This window comes from Cucurbita maxima, unplaced genomic scaffold, assembly GCF_002738345.1.
Source record: "Cucurbita maxima cultivar Rimu unplaced genomic scaffold, Cmax_1.0 Cma_Scf00003, whole genome shotgun sequence".
Taxonomy (NCBI): domain Eukaryota; kingdom Viridiplantae; phylum Streptophyta; class Magnoliopsida; order Cucurbitales; family Cucurbitaceae; genus Cucurbita; species Cucurbita maxima.
Genome location: NW_019272019.1, coordinates 976,297 through 996,457, shown reverse-complemented (window position 1 = coordinate 996,457; position 20,161 = coordinate 976,297). Strand labels below are relative to the sequence as shown.

General features: G+C 39.4%; 2 protein-coding genes across 2 annotated transcripts; one reads left to right on the top strand and one right to left on the bottom strand.

Annotated features, from left to right (window-relative positions):
• Positions 1-9,788: 9,788 nt before the first annotated feature.
• LOC111476967 lies at positions 9,789-13,038 on the bottom strand. The gene is made up of 4 exons (XM_023120852.1): positions 12,555-13,038; positions 11,831-11,883; positions 10,761-10,931; positions 9,789-10,030 (listed from the first exon to the last, which is right to left on the bottom strand). The coding sequence occupies exons 1-4, from the start codon at positions 12,927-12,929 to the stop codon at positions 9,817-9,819; spliced, it is 813 nt and encodes a 270-aa protein (XP_022976620.1). The 5' UTR covers positions 12,930-13,038; the 3' UTR covers positions 9,789-9,816.
• Positions 13,039-15,586: 2,548 nt separating this feature from the next.
• On the top strand, positions 15,587-20,161 carry LOC111474026 (stromal 70 kDa heat shock-related protein, chloroplastic-like). Its single transcript, XM_023119292.1, has 6 exons — positions 15,587-16,267; positions 18,063-18,315; positions 18,395-18,474; positions 18,560-18,702; positions 18,786-18,884; positions 18,965-20,161. The coding sequence occupies exons 1-6, from the start codon at positions 15,791-15,793 to the stop codon at positions 19,944-19,946; spliced, it is 2,034 nt and encodes a 677-aa protein (XP_022975060.1). The 5' UTR covers positions 15,587-15,790; the 3' UTR covers positions 19,947-20,161.

Genomic DNA, 20,161 nt, shown 5'->3' with positions numbered 1-20,161 from the left:
AAAGGAAATAAGAAAGAAATAATACAACATCAAAGCAGTAAAAGAAAGTAATAAAGAAAGCAATAAAATAGTAGAAGGCAAAGGTTTCGGCGTGTCACGTGCATGCGGCCATGGGCGACATGCCTTGGACAAGCATGACCATGACATCCTCTCCAACTTAATTGGTTGATGTCCCTGTCAACCGTCTCATTTCTTCGAATTCTGCAATTTGAGGTGCAGCTGTCTTTAGGTCGTCGGCACATTCCCAGCTGATTTCTTCTTCTGGAAGTTCTTTCCACTTGACTAAAAATTCCTGTAAGTTATGCCTAGGTTTGCCAATGTGATGGGTTCGCTCGGCCAAGATCTTTTCTACTTCCTTCTTACTCGAGTCCTTCATCGTTACTGATGATAGTGTCACTTGGTTGCGTTGCTGGTCGTCGTCGTCTGGATGGTATGACCTAGGGTTGCTTACATGGATGACAGGGTGAATTTTCATCCATGTAGGTAGTTGGAGACGGTATGAAGTCCTTCCGACTTTCTCGATGACCTCAATTGGTCCCTCATATTTTCGCACTAGTCGCTGGTCCTGATTCTCACGGAATCTAAATTGTTCTAATCTCAGCTTGAATATTGGTCACCAGCTTGGAACTCTAATGCTCTTCGTTTGCGGTCTGCCCACTTCTTCATTCTTCTGGAGGCTTTCTCTCAGTACGCTCGTGCTATTTCAGAGGTATGCTTCCACTCTTTGGTGAAGTTGTATGCTTGAGGGCTTCTCTCGGCATAAGGGTGGTCAATGACATGGGACATGAGTGGCTATCTGCCGCATACTATTTCAAAAGGGGTTTTCCCTGTCAACGAGCTTTGTTGGCAATTGAAGCTAAACTGAGCAACATCGAGCATCTGAACCCAATTCTTCTGTCGCGCATCGATAAAATGACGTAAGAACTCCTCAAACATACTATTGAACCTTTTTATTTGTCCGTCAGTTGTGGGGTGATAACTTGAAGAGACGTTTAGGCTTGACCACAATAGCTTGAACAATCCAGTCCAGAAGGACCCTGTGAATCTCGGATCGCGATTGTTGACAATGCTGGTGAGAATGCTCCATAACTTGACTACATGTCGGAAAAATTATTGTGCGGTCACTTCGGCCGAGCATGACTTGCGGGTTGGGATAAATGTGGCATATTTAGAGAATCTGTCGATGATGACCAAGATTGACTCCATTTCTCCTACCTTGGGGAGGTGTGTGATGAAATCCAAAGAAACACTTTCCCATGGTCGAGACTAGTCCCGCAATTTTGTTTTGCTCAACCTTGTCTTATTGGCAGATAAGATAGATCTTTGTGAATTGTATCGCATTGTCGTGGAGATTCGACCAATAGTACCCCCTTTTTAGAAGGGCATAGGTTCTTTGCCACCTGTTGTGGCCCACCCATGGTGTGTCGTGGCATTCTTTAGTAGGAGTCTTCTCAATTTCCCCGAACGGGGGACGTAAAGACGATTTCCTTTGGTAAAGAGTAAATTGTCTTTGACCCAAAATTGGTGAGTCTTCTCCTCTTTGGCTAGCTGCATGATGGCCTGAGCAGCCGGGTCTTTGGCTAGGTGTTCATCAATACTTTCCCGTATCGTTCCGCTCAACTTACTTGCATGTAGGTGGGCCAACATGCACAGGGTTGCATGTTCGCTTTTTCGACTTAAGGCGTCTGCAACTTGGTTTTCTTTACCTGGCCTGTGTTTGAACTAAAAGTCAAATTCGGCCACGCATTCTTGCCAACGTGCTTGCTTCGACGATAACTTGGGTTGATCAAAGAAGTGACATATAGAGCTGTTGTCTGTCTTGACTACAAACTTGGTTCCGAGGAGGTACTGTCTCCAAGATCGTAAACAATGGACCCCTGCTAGCATTTCTTTCTCGAACGGTGCGTACCTTCTTTCTGCATCGTTTAGCTTCCGATTCTCGTATACAATGGGGTCAGTAAGACGCCCCCTAGGGCAAAGTCTGATGCATCCATCTCAACTTCGAAAGGTTTCTTCACATCGGCAATCCCAAAAACTGGCCCTTCCATCATGGCATTCTTAAGGTTCTCAAAGGCTTCTTGGCACTGTGAAGTCCAACTCCAATTGTTTCCCTTCTTTAGTAATTTGGTCAAGGGTTCTGCGTGCTTCGAAAATCCTTCAATGAATCACCGATAGTAATTTGCCAACCCAAGAAAAGAGCGCACTTCTGTCACTGAGAAGGGGGTCTTCCACTCCTTGATGGCCTTGACTTTCTCCTCTTCCATGTCTACCTTGCTTGCTTCTATTACGTGTCCAAGGAAGTTGATTCGCTGTTGTGCAAACGTTCATTTTTCCCTCCTCACATATAATTGGTGTTCTCTAAGCTTTTCGAAAACTAACTGTTGGTGGTGTTCATGCTTTTCCATGGTGGAGCTATAGACCACTATGTCGTCCAAATAGACTACCACGAACTTATTGAGATACTCGTGGAAGACTTGGTTCATTAAGGTGCAGAATGTGGTAGGGGCATTAGTCAACCCAAAAGGCATGACTAGGAATTCACAGGCCTCATATCTAGTGATGCAAGTCGTTTTGGGCACATCTCCCTCAGCAATCCTAACTTGATAATATCCCGACCTTAGGTCGAGTTTCGAGAAATACTTTGCGCCATGTTGTCGATCGAACAAGTCGGTAATGATGGGTAGAGGGTATTTATTCCTGACAGTGATCTTGTTTAGGGCACAGTAGTCTATGAATAGGCAAAGACACCCATCCTTCTAAAATAATACTGAGGCTCCGTAGGGGGCTTTCGCAAGTTTGATGAATCCAGCAGTAAGTAGTTCATCCAACTGTTTTCGTAGCTCCGCTAACTCGGGTGGAGCCATTCTAGAAGCGTTCTTTGCTGGGGGTTTCAACCCCGGTATCAATTCAATCTCGTGGTCTATGCGTCGACGAGGTGATAAAGTTTTTGGTAGACTCTTCGGTATTACTTCTCAGTACTCTTCTAGTACACACTGTATTTCTACGGGAATAATGTCAACCGTTCTTTTGGTTTCCACCATTGGGATGGCCATGAACGTTGGTTCATTATGTGCAAGACCACATTTAAGTTGGAGCTCCAAAATCATTTTGATTCCGTCGAACTGTTTGATACTTATCTGAACAACAGTTGGTGTTGACCCTGTTATGACAAGGCAATTGGCCAAGGGTATGGGGATCACCTTATGTTCCAAAAGGAATTCCATCCCGAGTACCACATCAAAGTCGTCCATTTTGACAATTGCAAAGTCCACCAAGCTACTCCATGTTCCCAACTTAAGTGTCGTCTTCCTCGTTATTTCGAGAATCGGTAAGGCCACAGAGTTGACGGCCTTCATCTTCCCCGAGTCTCGATGCCATTTGATGTTCAACCGATTCGCTTCTGTCTCGGTCATGAAGTTGTGGGTGGCTCCTGAATCGACCATCGTATTCTTGGCAAACTTGTGATTCAACCACTCTTCCACATACATGAGACATTTTTCGATCGGCTCTCTTTGTTCCCTTGTCTTCTTTTGAAGTGCAGATAAGAACTTCAAGGCTCCCATCTGGGGTGTTTCTATGTTCAACACTTTCTTGATTTCTTCGCCCTCGGATTTTGCATCTGCGTCTGCGTCTAATGCGGCTTGAATCGCTTGTAGTCACGCCCTCTTTGACATTCATACACCCTATGGTAGAGAGAGGTGGTCAATTGAAGTGATTCTGATTGTGAGGCCCCTGTTGGGGTTGTCTTGTCTCTGTTGACTTCTGGCAAAAGCGTCGATGAAAAACAAACTGCCGAAGGAAAATTTCTTCGAAAAAAAAATAGCGGAAAGTAAAAGGAGAGAGGGAGAGAATTGGTGAAGACTCGATGGTTATTTCTCATTCAATTATTTCTTTAAATAACAAACTTAATCATAAAAATAGAAAAAGTGGGAAAAAACTTGCACCTAAATGGCCAAAATGGCCAGCAAAAATTATGCTCTTCCATTCAACGGGTGAGCGTGAATTCAGAAATTTCAAAAGTAAAAAACAACTTAACGAAATCTAAGGACACCACAGCTTTTATCTAACAATCTTCTCCTAAAAGTTGTGCTATATCTACCTTATTATTTGAACTCCGATCTTTGAGCGTAGTTCTTCAAATTTTACCCGCACTAGGTACTTGGTGAAAATGTCTCCAAGTTGTTTCTCTATTCGGATGAAATCAATCTTGATGTGCCCTCGATCTGCACATTCTCTGATGCAGTGGAATCTGCTTTCTATGTGTTTGCTCCGGTCGTGCAAAACTGGATTTTTTATCAGGGAGATCGTGGCTTTGTTGTCCATGTATAGCATTGGTGGATCGCTTTCTCTCCCGATGAGTTCTTCCATCAGTCACGCAAGCCAGACCCCCTTTTGTTTTGTTGATTGCCAGCAGATCGCGCCGCCTGAGAGGAAGTAGATCATCCCACTCGTGCTCTTACGATCATCAACGTCATTGGCCATGTCACTATCACTGTAGCCGACCAGCTCAAGCTTCGTCTTTCCTTTCCCTGCGCTGTATCTCACACCCCAGCCACTAGTTCCAGCCACATAGCGCAGGATGCGCTTGACAGCCACAAGATGCTCCTCCCGAGGTGCTTCCATAAATCTACTCACATATCCAACTGAGTAAGCAAGGTCAGGGCGTGTGTTTACCAGATAGCGCAGGCTCCCGACAATGTTGTGGTAATTGGTGGCATCGACTGTCGTCGTAGTGCCGGCCTTCCTTAGTTGGAGTCGAGCCTCTATTGGCGTCCTTGTAGGGTTATTGTCTGCAAGCCCAGTTGTGTCCAGCAGCTTCTTCGCGTACGCACTTTGGCAGATGGTGATGTCAGTAGTACTCTGTTGCACTTCGATGTCGAGGTAGTAGCTGAGTACGCTGAGATCGCTCATCTTAAAGTTCTTTGACATCTCCCTATTAAACCTTTCGAGGACTTCCATGTCGCCTCCAGTGATTATGAGGTCGTCGATGTACACTCCCATAATCAATCGCTGCTCGCCGTGGCCGTGCGTGTACATGCCATGCTCAAAGGCCCAGCGCTTGAACTTCAGTGATAGTAGGGTACTGTCGAGCTTCGCGTTCCAGGCTCGTGGTGCTTGCCAAAGCCCATAGAATGTCTTGTGCAGACGCAATACCTTACCCGGGTTGTCATTGTTTAGGAAGCCAGGTGGTTGTCGAACGTAGACGGTCTCTTTCATCTCTCCATTAAGGAAAGCGGACTTCACGTCCATGTGGTGGACCTTCCAAGAGTAATGTGTCGCGATTGCCAGCAAAAGGCGGACGGATTCTAACCTTCACCACCAGACGGACCTTGTGCTTCACAACTTCTCCCTTTTCGTTGCACTTGAGTTTGAAGACCCATTTGAGCCCCCTATGGCTCGGTGTCCCTATGGCATATTCTCCTGACTCCATGTCTGGTTCTTGGTGATGGATGTCACTCCTCCTGCATTGCCTTTAGCCAACATGGGTTCCATTCTGCTTCAGCGAAGGTGTTCGGTTCATCTGGCTGATGCGCACCGCTAGTCTAGTTCTCGGTGATGGATGTCTGGTTCTGGTTCTCAAGGCTTCGNGTTGGCGACCGATTGAAGAGATAGACGACCGATCATATTACCCCCGACCGTATTCAGCAAAGACATTGCTGAAACTTGTTTAGGTGAACCACCTAGACTAGCGGTGCGCGAGCTTGAAGAAGTGGCCAACCTGCATGCCCATCAGCCAGATGAACCGAACACCTTCGCCGAAGCAGAATGAAATCCATGCTGGCTAAAGCAATGCAGGAGAAGTGACATCCATCACCGAGAACTAGACATGGAGTCTGGAGGATATGCCGCCAGGACACCGAGCCATAAGGGGCTCAAATGGGTCTTCAAACTCAAGCGCAACGAAAAGGGAAAAGTTGTGAAGCACAAGGCCCGTCTGGTGGCGAAGATTAAAATTCGTCCGCTTTTTGCTGGCAATCGCGGCACATTACTCTTGGAAGGTCCACCACATGGACGTGAAGTCCGCTTTTCTTAATGGAGAGATGAAAGAGACCGTCTACGTCCGACAACCACCTGGCTTCCTAAACAACGACAACCCGGGTAAGGTACTACGCCTGCACAAGGCATTCTACGGGCTTTGGCAAGCACCACGAGCCTGGAACGCGAAGCTCGACAGTACCCTACTATCACTGAAGTTCAAGTGTTGTGCCTTTGAGCATGGCATGTATACGCACGGCCACGACGAGCAGCGGTTGATTGTGGGAGTGTACATCGACGACCTCATAATCACTGGAGGCGACATGGAAGTCCTCGAAAGGTTCAAGAGGGAGATGTCAAAGAACTTTAAGCTATCATTCCACTTTTTACAGGTCAGTGGAATCTTTATGTTCAAAACCCCAATTCAAATAATCATTTATTTGGTACTTCCGAAGGAGCAGGAACTGCCATTCTAACCCTTCTCGGGGGATTCCATCCGCAAACGCAAAGTTTATGGCTGACTGATATGGCTCAGCACATATTCCGCCGGGGGGACGATTGGGGCGTGGACATAAAGGTCTTTATGACACAATCAATAATTCGCTTCAGCACATATTCCGCCGGGGGGACGATTGGGGCGTGGACATAAAGGTCTTTATGACACAATCAATAATTCACTTCATTTTCAATTAGGCCTTGCTTTAGCCTGGGTTATTACTTCCTTGGTAGCTCAACACATGTACTCTTTATTTTTCTCATGGAGAAATATTTTTTATTAGAGATTACAATTCAGAACAGAATGAGGATAATGTATTGGCAAGAATGTTAAGGCCGGGCCAGCAATGATGTCATGCGCCCCCGGAGAGCTCCTCAATGTTGGACCCACACTCGCTATAACACCGACCAGACGATTATGCGATGCATTTGGTGGAGAGAGATGCCAACATCTCTGGGGGCATGTATCATAATATTGGCGGTGAACACCAGCCCGATCCTCCCGCGATACCCGATCGTTTATCGTAGAGGAGGAGAGTGAGTGAGCCTACCCAAGATGGACACCACGATTTATGTATTTTCGCGCTTTGCATTTTCTTCTACTCGAACCTGAGACCTATGTGTTGTTAGGTCGACGATCTAACAATTTGAGCTATTCACCTTGACTGTTAATAACCTTGGCTCCTCCGCAATGATATACCAACGATGGCTTCAACCGGGCTCTGATACCACTCGTTGACTTCTGGCAAAAACGTCGACGAAAAACCGAGATTTGCTGATTACTAGTTATTTTCATTGAGTTAATTTTTTAAATAACAAACCTAATCATAAAAATATAAAAAGTGGGCAAAAATTTGGCCTAAAGTTGGCCAAGATGGCCAGCAAAAATTACTGCTTCCATTCAATGGGTGAGCGTAAATTCAGAAATTTCAAAAGTAAAAAACAACTCAAAGAAATCTAAGGACACCACAACTTTTATCTAACAGTCTCAACTCCTCCGATCTTCGATATGTCTCGTCCTCCCATTCTGGAGATTAGAGGTGTGGTTGCGATTACCTCCACTTGAGGAGGCTTGGTTTTGCCTTGTCTCTTTGGGTTGTTCGTTGTTCAAGTCGAACAGTCGTTCGGTCATAGCATAGGTCGTGGAGAGATCTTCTATGTCATGCTCATATAGTTGTCCATGGCTTTAGTCCTTTTGTGAGCTGGAAGATCTTATCTAACTCAGACATCTATCGAATGTCTAACATGATTAACGAGAACTATTTGACATATTCTTGAATGCTGCTCGTACGTTTAAGGTCGCGTAATTTCCTTCTGGCCATGGTCTCCACATTCCTTGGGAAGAATTGAGACCAAAGCTCCTGTTTTAGTCTCTTCAAAGTGTCTATTGTGCATCGGCCCTCTTGGATGTCTACATACTTCGAGTGCCACCACAGTTTCGCATCCTCAGCCAGATGCATGGTGGCCACAGTGATCTTTTCTTCCTCTGTCTCAGTGTTAGTCGCTTTAATGTACTGCTCAAGGTCGAAGATGTAGTTCTCTAAGGCCTTGGTGTCCCAAGCCCCAGAGAAGGGCTTGGGTTTAGGAAGTTTGACCTTGTTGGGTCGCATTGTCCTCCAGGTAGGGGTTTGGTTCTCCACCGCTCTTATGGCAAAGTTTACTTTGGCGCTTATGTCTGCCATTTCTACCCTGACTACGTCGAGGGCTGCTTTTACATCTTCAAATAGTTCAGTGACCATCTGAAACATTGCTTTTTGGGAGCTATCTAGTCCATCGACTCGCTCCTCAATCAGGCCAGCAGAGCCTGTCGAGCTGTCTCCTCGCTCGAAACCACCATTCTTTGTGGTTTATGTTTCTAGGTTTTCCATTCGTCTTGAATGGGCAACCCATCTAGTCGACCATTTATTGCGTCAACGGCGAGGATCTTGTCAGTAAGTTCTTTCACTAGCTCATCTAGGAATCGAATACTATCGAGGACTTCCCGCAAGTATTGCATTTGTTCTTCTATTTCAACTAATCTGTCAATATGGGACTTGTTCAACTGTTTAGTCGAAGACATGTCTACCAGTCACTTTGGAGCCAATTAGGCTCTGATACCAACTGTCACAATCGCGGTTTTTAGGCAGCGGATTTTTCGATTGTGCGGCACCCACTCTCAGCACTAAGTGGGTTAAGCCTACTTCGAATTATGTTGCATGCGGTCAGGCAACGTGAATACAAACCTCGGGTCCCGATTTCAAGAGAAGATTTTAGAGAGCGAGGGAGAGAGGTTTTAGAAAAAGAGTTTTGAAAGCAAGAGAGAGAGAGATTGATGTTAGATGGGAACTAAAACAAACAGGCAACAACAACAACTTACTACATATAACTTATTGGGTAAGGAGAAGTTGACACTTAGTTGTATCCCTGCAGTACATTTTGAGGCATTTCATGTCTACCATGCATAGCCATGACATCGTCGAAACGTCATACTCTTAAAGAAAATAAAAAAGAAATAATATAACATGAAAGCAGTAAAAGAAAGCAATAAAGTAGTACAAGGCAAAGGTTTCGGCGTGTCACGGGCATGCAGCCATGGGAGACATGTCTTGGACAAGCATGACCCTGACACTAGGCCCCCAAAGGACAATATGGTCGAGGGAGAGGAGTGGTTGAGAGGATGAAAATTTTGAAAGAATTGGGTCAAGAGGTCGAGTGGAAAGACCGTTTATTTTTTTATTTTTATTTTTTTATTTCCTTCTACTCTTACCCATCATGTAACATTAAACTAGTACACATGTTCACAGATTGAGTTTTGAGCTGGGATATTTTTTAAACCTAACACGATTGTTCAAGTTGTAAACTTTTTTATTCGTGAGTTGAGTTGACTTAAACTGAGTTGGGACGTTTTTTTTAGTTCTAATTCATATTTACTTTCTCTGTTTTTTACCTTGTTCAATCCGGTGCCATAGGTGCACAAGGGTACTTCACGCCACAACCATCTCTTTTTTATAGGTTCTAGAGACCAAAGAATCATCGATAGGCCGGTCATTAGAAGGAATAACCACCTCGTGTATCATTTGTAGCAAAACTATGAACGAGAGCTAACAATCTGGATTGTATATCACAAGTAAAAACATATATTTTAAAATTAACAACAATTCAAGTTAATTTATTTCAACCAAATCCAGATAGCTTTCAGTTATTTGATCCGAACCCTAAACAAATTCATAACTTAACTCGAACTATACGAGTATGATTAGTTTGAACGGATTTTTCGGGTCATCGAGTTTTTTTAGCACCCCTATGAACCATTAACGTTTGAGATGTTAGTGTCGTATCTAATAAATTATGTTCAGATTGATATCGCTAAAGTTGCTTAACCATAGTAACACAACGTTTTCTTCCAATCCAAGAAGATTTCCAAAGAGGGTCAACATACAAAACCTGATACCCAGCTTTACTATACAAATTACGAGCACCATAGTCATCTTCGTATGCACTTAACGCCAAAAACTTGAAGCCCCAAACCCTCGCTAACATGTCACACCCCTTCAATAGTGCCGTTGCTACTTTGCGCCTTCTATTATAATAATAAATAAAATAAATACCTTTCAACTTTAAAAAAAAAATCTAAATTTGTTGATATTATATTTAAAAAATATTCATGAAAATTTAAAAATAATATTAATATTTTTTATCTTTATAAAAAAAAAAAATTAAAAAGAATTCTTACGGTTAATATATGGATGAAGACCATTTATCGATAACTCGTAGGTTATCTCCAAATATTTAAAAGTTATTTTTCAAAGTTCATGAATATTTTTGAAACGTGTACTAATAATAGGGTATTTTTTAATTTTTTTATTTTGAAATTTTTAAAAAATATTATTTTTGAACAGTTTTGAAAGTTATGTATTTTTTTTTAAACCGTTTGAAAGTTAAAAGAGTATTTTTGACACAAAATATTAAAGGATTTTCATTCATATTAATTTTTAATCGGTTAAGTGTATTATTGAAATTTTTTAAAAATTAAGATTATTTTTTAAAAAAAACCATAATTAATAATAATCATTGAAATTTAACCCCAAAAAATTACTATTTATAATTTTAGATTAAATTTGTAATATTGGTTAAATAATTTTAATTAATTTTTCAATTTAAACTTTATATTCCAATAAACTTTGTATTTTATTTAAAGTTTTAATGATATTAATTTTTTTTTTCATATTAAAAAAATATTTATTAAATATAAAATAGGTGATAACCAATAAAAATAAAATTAATAAAAAAGGTAATTGAAATATGCAAACCTTGCAGTTTGGTCGACGGCGATTCCAGTTACAAAGAGATACTCTTTGACGCCGGCGGGAAGGAGGCGCCTGACTTTCAAATCTCCGGCCACCGTCACGTCCACCACTCCCACAAAGTTGTACTCATCTTTACAGCCTTCACTCTCTGGCTCTGCAACCAAACAAGCATACCTGTTCGCATAAACCAACTTGATTACGTAATTTAAAATCGAAGAAAAATAATATTTTTATTTTTATTATTCTTAAAATTTAGCCCGACACCCGACAATTTTGAAATTTTTTATTAGATCTCTAAACTCTAGATTCTGTGTCTTAACAGACTTCGAGTGATGTCCTGCATTAGTTGGGGAGGAGAACAAAACACCATTTATAAGAGTGTGAAAACCTTCTCCTAGAAGACGCATTTTAAAGTCTTGAGGGGAAACCCGAATATCAGGATTTGACATCTCATAGCTTCATAATTCTCATGCAACATGGTCGGAGTTTGAATGAGAGAAAACACAAGTACCTAGAGAACACACGTCGGTCCTAAACATTTTCCTAAAATGCATACAAGTAAAAACGAAGAATGCTGAAATGACTCGTGTTGATTTATGGAAATAGTACTCTTAAAAACAAGAAATAAGTAATGTAACGATGTTGCAAGGGATTCGTGGAAAACACAAGTACCGAATTCGGATTCCAAAACAAGGGAAGACATCGAGCGTTACATTTCTTTCTTCAATTTCCCGACTTACTCGATGTGAATAATAAAACTTTTACTATTTAATTTTGTGTTTAATAAATTTATAAATTTAAAAGTTATTTAATAAGTCACCCATTTATTAAATATTAATAAAAATCAAGAATCTTTGTTCTTTTCCTTTCTATATTTATTATAATTTTTTTTACTTTTCTAAAAAAAACACTTAATTTTAAAAAATAAAACATCAATTGAGGACTTATTTTATTTAAATATAATTAAATAAATAGAAAAATAGTTTGTTGATGAATTAAAAATATGTTAAACAATAATTTAATATTTATGATAATTACTTAATTAATTGAATTATTATAAACAAAAAGCATACCTGTCTGGTGGGTAATTTTTCAATCTGTAAATCAACGCTGAAAGCACTTCTGCCTGTAATAAAACTGCATTTATTTTTAATGTGATTTTTTTAAAATTATTTGAAAGGAAAAAAAAATTATAAAAATTAACAAATTACATCTCTTTTTAACGTTCAAATTAAAAATAAAATAAATAAAACCAACCTGTTTTTCCTTTTACAATAAAATAAATAATTATTTTTAAATTATTTAGTCTCCAATGACCCTTCAAAAAAAATTTTACTTTTCGGTAAATATTTTTGAAACTAACTTTTTATTTTTATTAAAAAAAAAATTTATATATATATATATATATATGATTCAATTCTTATTTAATAATTATTATTTTGATTGAAAAAATTTACTATGATCCCAAAAATTTATTATTATTTTATTTAATAATAAAATAATTATTTTAAATTATTTAGCCTCCAACCACCTTTAAAAATAATTTTTAGATCAGCCATAAATGTTTTACAAATTATTTTTTTTATTAAAAATAAAAATTTAAATAAATGACTCTGTACTAAATATATATATATATTATGATTCAATTTAAAATATAAAATTTAAAAAAAAAACTAAAATTAAAATATTTTCTTATTATCAAATTTTAATTTTAATATTTTTTAGGTAAAGAGTTAATTAAAAAAAAAAAAAACTTTAATAGAAATTTTAATAAGAAATAGAGAAAGGGGGGAAAACCTGGAAGAACTGGAAGAAAAAATGGTTGAAAAGAAGAACAGGTTCATGGAACGCTTCGGCTTGAATCCTCGCAACCGTTCTCAAATCATCTTCTTCTTCGATCAATTTCCTCACCTTCCATCCAAATTCCGTCGCCAAATACGCATTTTCGTTGCTAATTTCAATTTCTTCCGATGTTCCGATCGCCGCCGTGATCGGACTCGAATAATCACTGCTACACCGCACAACCACCGCCAATCTCACCTTAATTCCTCCATTTCTCAAGATCTCGTAGCGGCCGGTGCCGGACTTCGCTCTGGCACGGACCGCCGTGCGCGGCGGATCCGAGCGGAGGTGCGATGAAACTCGGAGGGGATTTGGGAGCAAATGGACCATTGTTGGAAGAGGGTTAGGGCGTCGTCGTCGTTGAAACCGCCGTCAATAGCCGCGGATTTTGGGAACTTTTATTGTAATTTTTATTTATTTATTTATTTTATTATTTTAAATTTTATTTATTTATTTTGAGGTGATGCATTAGGAAAATGGAGATAAGGTTTTTGCATTTCTCAGTGGCTGAGACTTGTTGCTTGTTGATAGCCGTACACTCAACCATCCACGTGGAAATTACAATGTTTATTATTTTATTTTAAAGGTTAAATTAATAAAATAATATATTTTTCCAATTTATATATTAAAAAAAAATTAAATCTGTACCCGTCTTGTTCTTAAGGTTATTAGATCAAATTCCAAGAGTTCCATAACATTGAATCTCAAACCTCTCACAACCGCTCTAGAAATGCAAATTTTTAGTTCAAAAATACAAAAACGCTCCGATCAATTTGATTTCATTTCAAATGATTGCAACTCTCAAAATGATAAGGAATCACTTCCGGAGAAAATAAAATATGAATTATTTTATTGATCGAATATCTTCAGGCAAGAATACGTATTTGGGATTTGAATCACTCCACAAATAAAATTGATCATCCAACCATCCTCGACACAACCTAAACTACATAAAATTTCAAATAACTTATCTCGTGGTTAAAAGAAAGCCCAAATGTTTTTTCTTACTATAATTTTCAAGTCTCTTTTACAATCAGAGTATAAAACATTAATCGGGCATAAATCCCAACAATCTCCCACTTGCACTAAGCTGGGGAGACATGTGTTGTACGGAATATTCTATATTGAACATGTTCTCCCACTTACCCTAGAAAAGATGAGACATGTCTCGTAATCCTAGACATTCTAGATAACCCTATCATGTAGAGGTCATCTAAAAGTAAATAAATTTTTTTAAATGTTATTAAAGAAATACCATAATTCCATAGCATGGTTGAGATATCTTAGTTCATATCAACACATTTGGACGGTGTTAAAAATAACATTAACCTCATTAACTTAGTTTGTTGTGGGGTGCTTGATGTTATGGTTGTACATTTTCAACTGTGCAACGTCATGATTTTGACATTCTCATGACAAACCTTAAGGGGAACTCATTCTCCATTCACATTTTTTGCCCGTTTTCGTGGCTTCATCGAATCTTAGACGAGATTTTCCCTCATCATCGGAACACAACTCATGCAGAACCCGTGCATGCATGTTCAATCATTTACAACTTCAGCTGACTTGCTTCTACACTAGGCCAAGGTCTCTCATAATGCAACTGTGAATGTTTGATTAATCCACCACACTTAAATGGTGTGAAAGTTATCTTATTTATAATCAAATGAATTATAAGGATATGGAAATAGTAATAAATGGAAATAACAATAAATGGAAAGATACATAGGATAATAAGACAAATATTAGATATTTACCTTATAATAAAATATCAAATATAATATATATGGTAAACTATAATTTATTACTAAATATCCTTAACACCCCACCGCAAGCTAAGCGTCAGATTTAAACGAACGTGAAGCTTGAATCTGAAAAATTCAAAGAGGTTGAGAAACACTTTTCATGAAGATGCTAACAACCCGGTTCTTGGCCATCAAAAATTTGCAGAGGGGTCGCCGCTCAGCAGTGATGCTGCCTTGGCTTCGGCGAGAATATGTCTAACCCATGAAGAGGGATTGTCGCTTAGCGACGATGCTGCCTTGGCTCTGGTGAGAATATTTCTAACCCCAAGAAGTAGGAGAGGAAACCTAGAGCAAGGGACAAAGACAATGTTGAAGCCGGAAGAGTCGCCACATTGGGCGAAGGAGCCAATTTTGGCGAGAAGGGCAGTCGGAAGAGTCGCCTCATCGGGCGAAGAAGCCAATTTTGGCAGGAAGGGCGGCGGCAACTTGGTTGGCGAATAGGCCAGTGCGGCACCCAGATTCCGAAGGTAAATCTCTGCAAAAGGTTGATAGGTTTAGGTTAGGGTTTATGTGAAGGATGAAGGTTGATTGGGAAGAAAATGAGAGAGACTATATTGGCCAAGGGGAAAACCGATTTGGTTGAAAAAGGTGAGGTTGTATGTACAGAGTATGACGAAAGGTGATTTGGAGGTCAATAGGGTGGAGCCGAAGAGTAATCAATCGGCTCCGACTACGGCAGCCATGAAGACTGCCCCTGCGGCGTCAAAACCAGCAGGGGTGGTGGAGAAGAAGATTAGAGGATTCAAAAGTCATTAAAAAGAAAGGATAAGGGTTGTTAAACCGAAAGGGCTCTGATACCATGTGAATGTTTGATTAATCCACCACACTTAAATGGTGTGAAAGTTATTTTATTTATAATCAAATGAATTACAAGGATATGAAAATAGTAATAAATGGAAATAACAATAAATGGAAAGATACATAGGATAATAAGACAAATATTAGATATTTACCTTATAATAAAATATCAAATATAATATATATGGTAAACTATAATTTATTATTAAATATCCTTAACAGTAACGTTACATCTCATCATCATCTTAGTTCCCATCGACCGACCCATGCATAGCTGTTCGTACCATGTCTTGATGAAATATTACTTTTAAAATTTAAATGTATTTTTGAAATAATATAAAAATAGTATATTTGAAATGATTCTTCCCGTTCCAAATCCGAAACTCTCTGGAACCCAACAGAAAAATCCCCAAATGGCCCTTCCAAATTCTTCTCCGAAACCCTTCGATCCTTCTCGAACACCCCAAGTTCTTCCCCATTAATCTCTCACGTTCTCCGCCATTTCCCTCTATAATTTCCACCTCCTCACCATTTTCTTGTAGATTCATTCTCCACGACTTCTTCTTCTTTCTCACAAATCACTCACCAATGGCTTTCAGTTCCGCAGTAGCATCGCAGCTCCACATTTTCCGATCCTCCAATCTCCGATTTCCGGATTCCAACAAATCCTGGAATCGGGGACGGCGACGTACAGCGCCCGCCGTAATCCGGTGCGAGAAGGTCGTTGGAATCGACTTAGGAACGACGAACTCGGCGGTCGCGGCGATGGAGGGAGGGCAACCGACGATCGTGACGAACGCGGAGGGACAGAGGACGACGCCGTCGGTTGTGGCGTACACGAAGACTGGCGATCGGCTAGTCGGTCAGTTGGCGAAGCGGCAGGCGGTGGTTAATCCGGAGAATACTTTCTTCTCCGTGAAGAGATTTATTGGAAGGAAGATGGCGGAGGTGGACGAGGAGGCTAAGCAAGTCTCTTACAAGGTTATCGCCGATGAGAATGGGAATGTGAAGCTCGATTGCCCTGCCGTCGGCAAGCAATTCGCCGCCGAGGAGATTTCCGCTCAGGTATTCTCCATTTCTCTCCTTAAAGCTGTTTGGAATCTGCCGGATAATTGATTCGAACTTGGATTGAAATGTATTGAGTTCTTTGGACTAGTGATTGATAGAGATATATATTGTTGAATGTTCATAGAATCTCTAAGGGTTATGTTGAGTACTGAGTTTTTTTGTTTAATTTACATCTGGTCCTTCAAGGTTTCAAATATTAGAATTTTATCCATAATTTTGTTTCAATTTAGGCCCTAGATAGGCACAATGTTACGATATTGTCCATTTTGAGCCTAAGCTCACATGGCTTTGCTTTGGGCTTCCCAAAAAGCCTCGTACCAATAGATAGTATTCCTCCCTTATAAATCACCAATAGAGATAGTATTCCTCCCTTATAAATCACCAATAGAGATAGTATTCCTCCCTTATAAATCACCAATAGAGATAGTATTCCTCCCTTATAAATCACGGTGGGACTCACCCCCAATAATCCTCAACAATTCTCGTCTTGAACAAAGTACTAACAAAGTACAATCCCTGAGGCTTATGGAGCTTCTTAATTGAGGCTCGACTCCTTTCTTAGGAGGATGGGCTCACAATTCTTTGTTAGATATTTGAGGATGGGCTCACAATTCTTTGTTAGATATTTGAGGATGGGCTCACAATTCTTTGTTAGATATTTGGGGATTCTATTGACATGGCTCTCATGGCTTTGCTTTGGGGGCTTCCCCAAGAGGCCTCATTCATTTGAGATAGCATTCCTCATTTATAAATAAACCATAAATAAACCATCGTGTGATTCACTTCCTATAATTTACACTTTTGTTATTTATTCCATCTCACTTTTTTTTTTTTTTTTTTGAGTTTAATTTATATGGGTCTCTTAAGTTTAGGATATTATATTTTTACCCATCATTTTTTAGTTTTATTTCTGTTTGATTCTTAGATATCAAGATTTACATTTTTATAATTTATTTTGCTTAATTTTAAAATATTATATTTTTAACCATAATTTTGAGTTTTATTTCTATTTGATTTCTGGATATTAAGATTTATTATTATTTTAATTTACATTTGATCTCTAAATTATAAAAATATTATATTTTTATTTATAATTTTGAATGTTATTTCTATTTAATCCCTATTTTTACACCTAATTTTTAATGTTATTTCTATTTAATCTCTATTTTTACTCAATTTTTAATGTTATTTCTATTTAATCCCTATTTTTACTCGTAATTTTTAATGTTATTTTTACTCATAATCTTTAATATTATTTCTATTTAATATGGAGGTATCCAGATTCTCTTTTACTTTTATCATTTTATCATTTTACCTTTGGTTTTGAGTTTAACTTACTTTTGGTCTGTAAATTTAAAATATTGTCTTTTTACCCATAATTTTGAGTTTTATTTTTATTTGGCCCCTAGATCTCAAGATTTACCCTTTTTTTCTTTCCATATTTTGGGTTTTAAATTTAATTTTTATTTGGTTTGTAAGTTTCAAAATATTACATTTTTACCCCTAAATTTGAGTTTTATTTTGTATTGGTCTCTAGTTATCAAAATTTACACTTGTATCTTTGACTTTTCACTAATTACTTCCATTCGATATTTGTAATTTAAAAAAATTAAATTACCTCAAATTAATTATAAAAGAAACTATAACAGTAAAAATTTGGTATAGAAGTGTAAAATATCAAAATTTAGGAGATTAAATTAAGCTTTAATCTCTGCTGCTAATACCATTAACCAAATGTGATCGTTTCAATTCTGACTCTGTTACAGACTAATAGTTTTGTTGGTTCGTATAGGTTTTAAGAAAGCTGGTGGATGATGCATCAAAGTTCTTGAATGATCAAGTAGGAAAAGCTGTAGTCACAGTCCCAGCATATTTCAATGACTCGCAAAGGACAGCGACGAAAGACGCTGGTCGAATTGCCGGTCTCGAAGTTCTTCGCATCATCAATGAACCAACTGCTGCTTCTCTTGCTTATGGCTTTGACAAGAAAACCAACGAGACTATTCTCGTTTTCGACCTCGGGGGTGGAACGTTTGATGTCTCAGGTATACGACAACTCTGCGTCGGTTGTGTCTTTCTCGATGTTCTTGACTGTTTGAGTTGACAAATGTTGTTTCTCCTTAGTTCTTGAGGTTGGAGATGGCGTGTTTGAGGTTCTTTCTACTTTAGGTGATACACATTTGGGTGGTGATGATTTTGACAAGGTTGGTTGCTCGTATTCCTTTATCTTCTTTGTATATCTTTATCTGCACAATATAACATCTTTGATTTGCTTACTGTTATATTCAGAGGATTGTCGATTGGCTTGCCGAGAGCTTTAAGAGGGACGAAGGAATCGATCTTTTGAAAGACAAACAAGCGCTGCAACGTCTTACGGAAACGGCCGAGAAGGCGAAGATTGAGCTATCATCTTTAACACAGACCAATATTAGGTACAACAACTGTGACTCCTTTCGCCTCTTGATCGGTTGATTGATTTATTTATCGTGTTTTCTGAATAAGCCTCGTGTTTCAGTTTGCCATTTATCACTGCGACCCGAGATGGTCCGAAACATATCGATACTACACTTACTAGGGTGAAGTTTGAAGAGTTGTGTTCAGACTTGCTAGATAGGTAAGGTTTGCTTCCAATGGCCGAGTTCTATGTGCATGAATTTGAATTCATTTTCTTACTCTGGATGCTGTCTTTTTAAGGCTGCGATCGCCGGTGGAAACGGCTCTAAAGGACGCGAAGTTGTCGTTCAAAGAAATAGATGAAGTCATCCTTGTCGGGGGCTCGACTCGTATCCCAGCAGTTCAAGAGCTTGTTAAGAAAATGACAGGTAAAGAACCGAACATGACAGTAAATCCCGATGAAGTGGTTGCGCTCGGGGCTGCAGTTCAGGCTGGTGTTTTAGCTGGAGATGTCAGTAACATTGTTCTCTTAGATGTCACACCGCTCTCTCTCGGTTTGGAAACTTTGGGCGGAGTAATGACCAAAATCATTCCGAGGAACACGACGTTACCAACATCCAAATCTGAGGTGTTTTCGACAGCAGCAGATGGACAAACAAGTGTTGAGATTAATGTATGTCAAGGCGAACGAGAGTTCGTTCGGGACAATAAGTCTCTTGGACGAATTCTCCTCGACGGTATCCCACCCGCACCCCGCGGCGTTCCTCAGATCGAAGTGAAATTCGACATCGACGCTAATGGTATTCTCTCTGTCACTGCCATTGACAAGGGAACTGGGAAGAAGCAAGACATCACAATCACTGGCGCGAGTACTCTACCAAGTGACGAGGTGAATAGAATGGTTAAAGAAGCAGAGAAGTTCGCAAAGGAAGATAAAGAGAAGAGGGATGCCATAGACACAAAGAACCAAGCAGATTCTGCTGTGTACCAAACTGAAAAACAGCTAAAGGAGCTCGGAGACAAAATTCCCCAATCCGTTCGAGAGGCTGTCGAGGCTAAGCTCAACGTCCTTAAGGACGCCATTGCTAACGGGTCGACCGAAAAAATCAAAATCTCCATGACTGCACTGAATCAAGAAGTAATGCAGATGGGGCAGTCCCTCTACAGCCAAGGAGCAGCCTCCAGCGACGGGACTGCATCCGGAACTCAGTCCGCTTCATCGAGATCAGCTGGAGAAACTGATGGCGATGTTATCGACGCAGATTTCGTGGATAGCGAATGACTTTGTGCAGTAGGTACGAGGTATAAGTAATTTGGCTTTTGTATCAATTTTGAATTACTTGGTTTAGAATATATTGTGTGCATATCTAGTTTAGAGTTTAGATGATGTATAAATTTCAATTTCTATGCCTTTGCCTTTGGAAATGGTAGAATTGTACTGTCCCAAGAAGAAGTTAAATTGTACAAATCATTACAAATAATATATTAGTTTTTGAA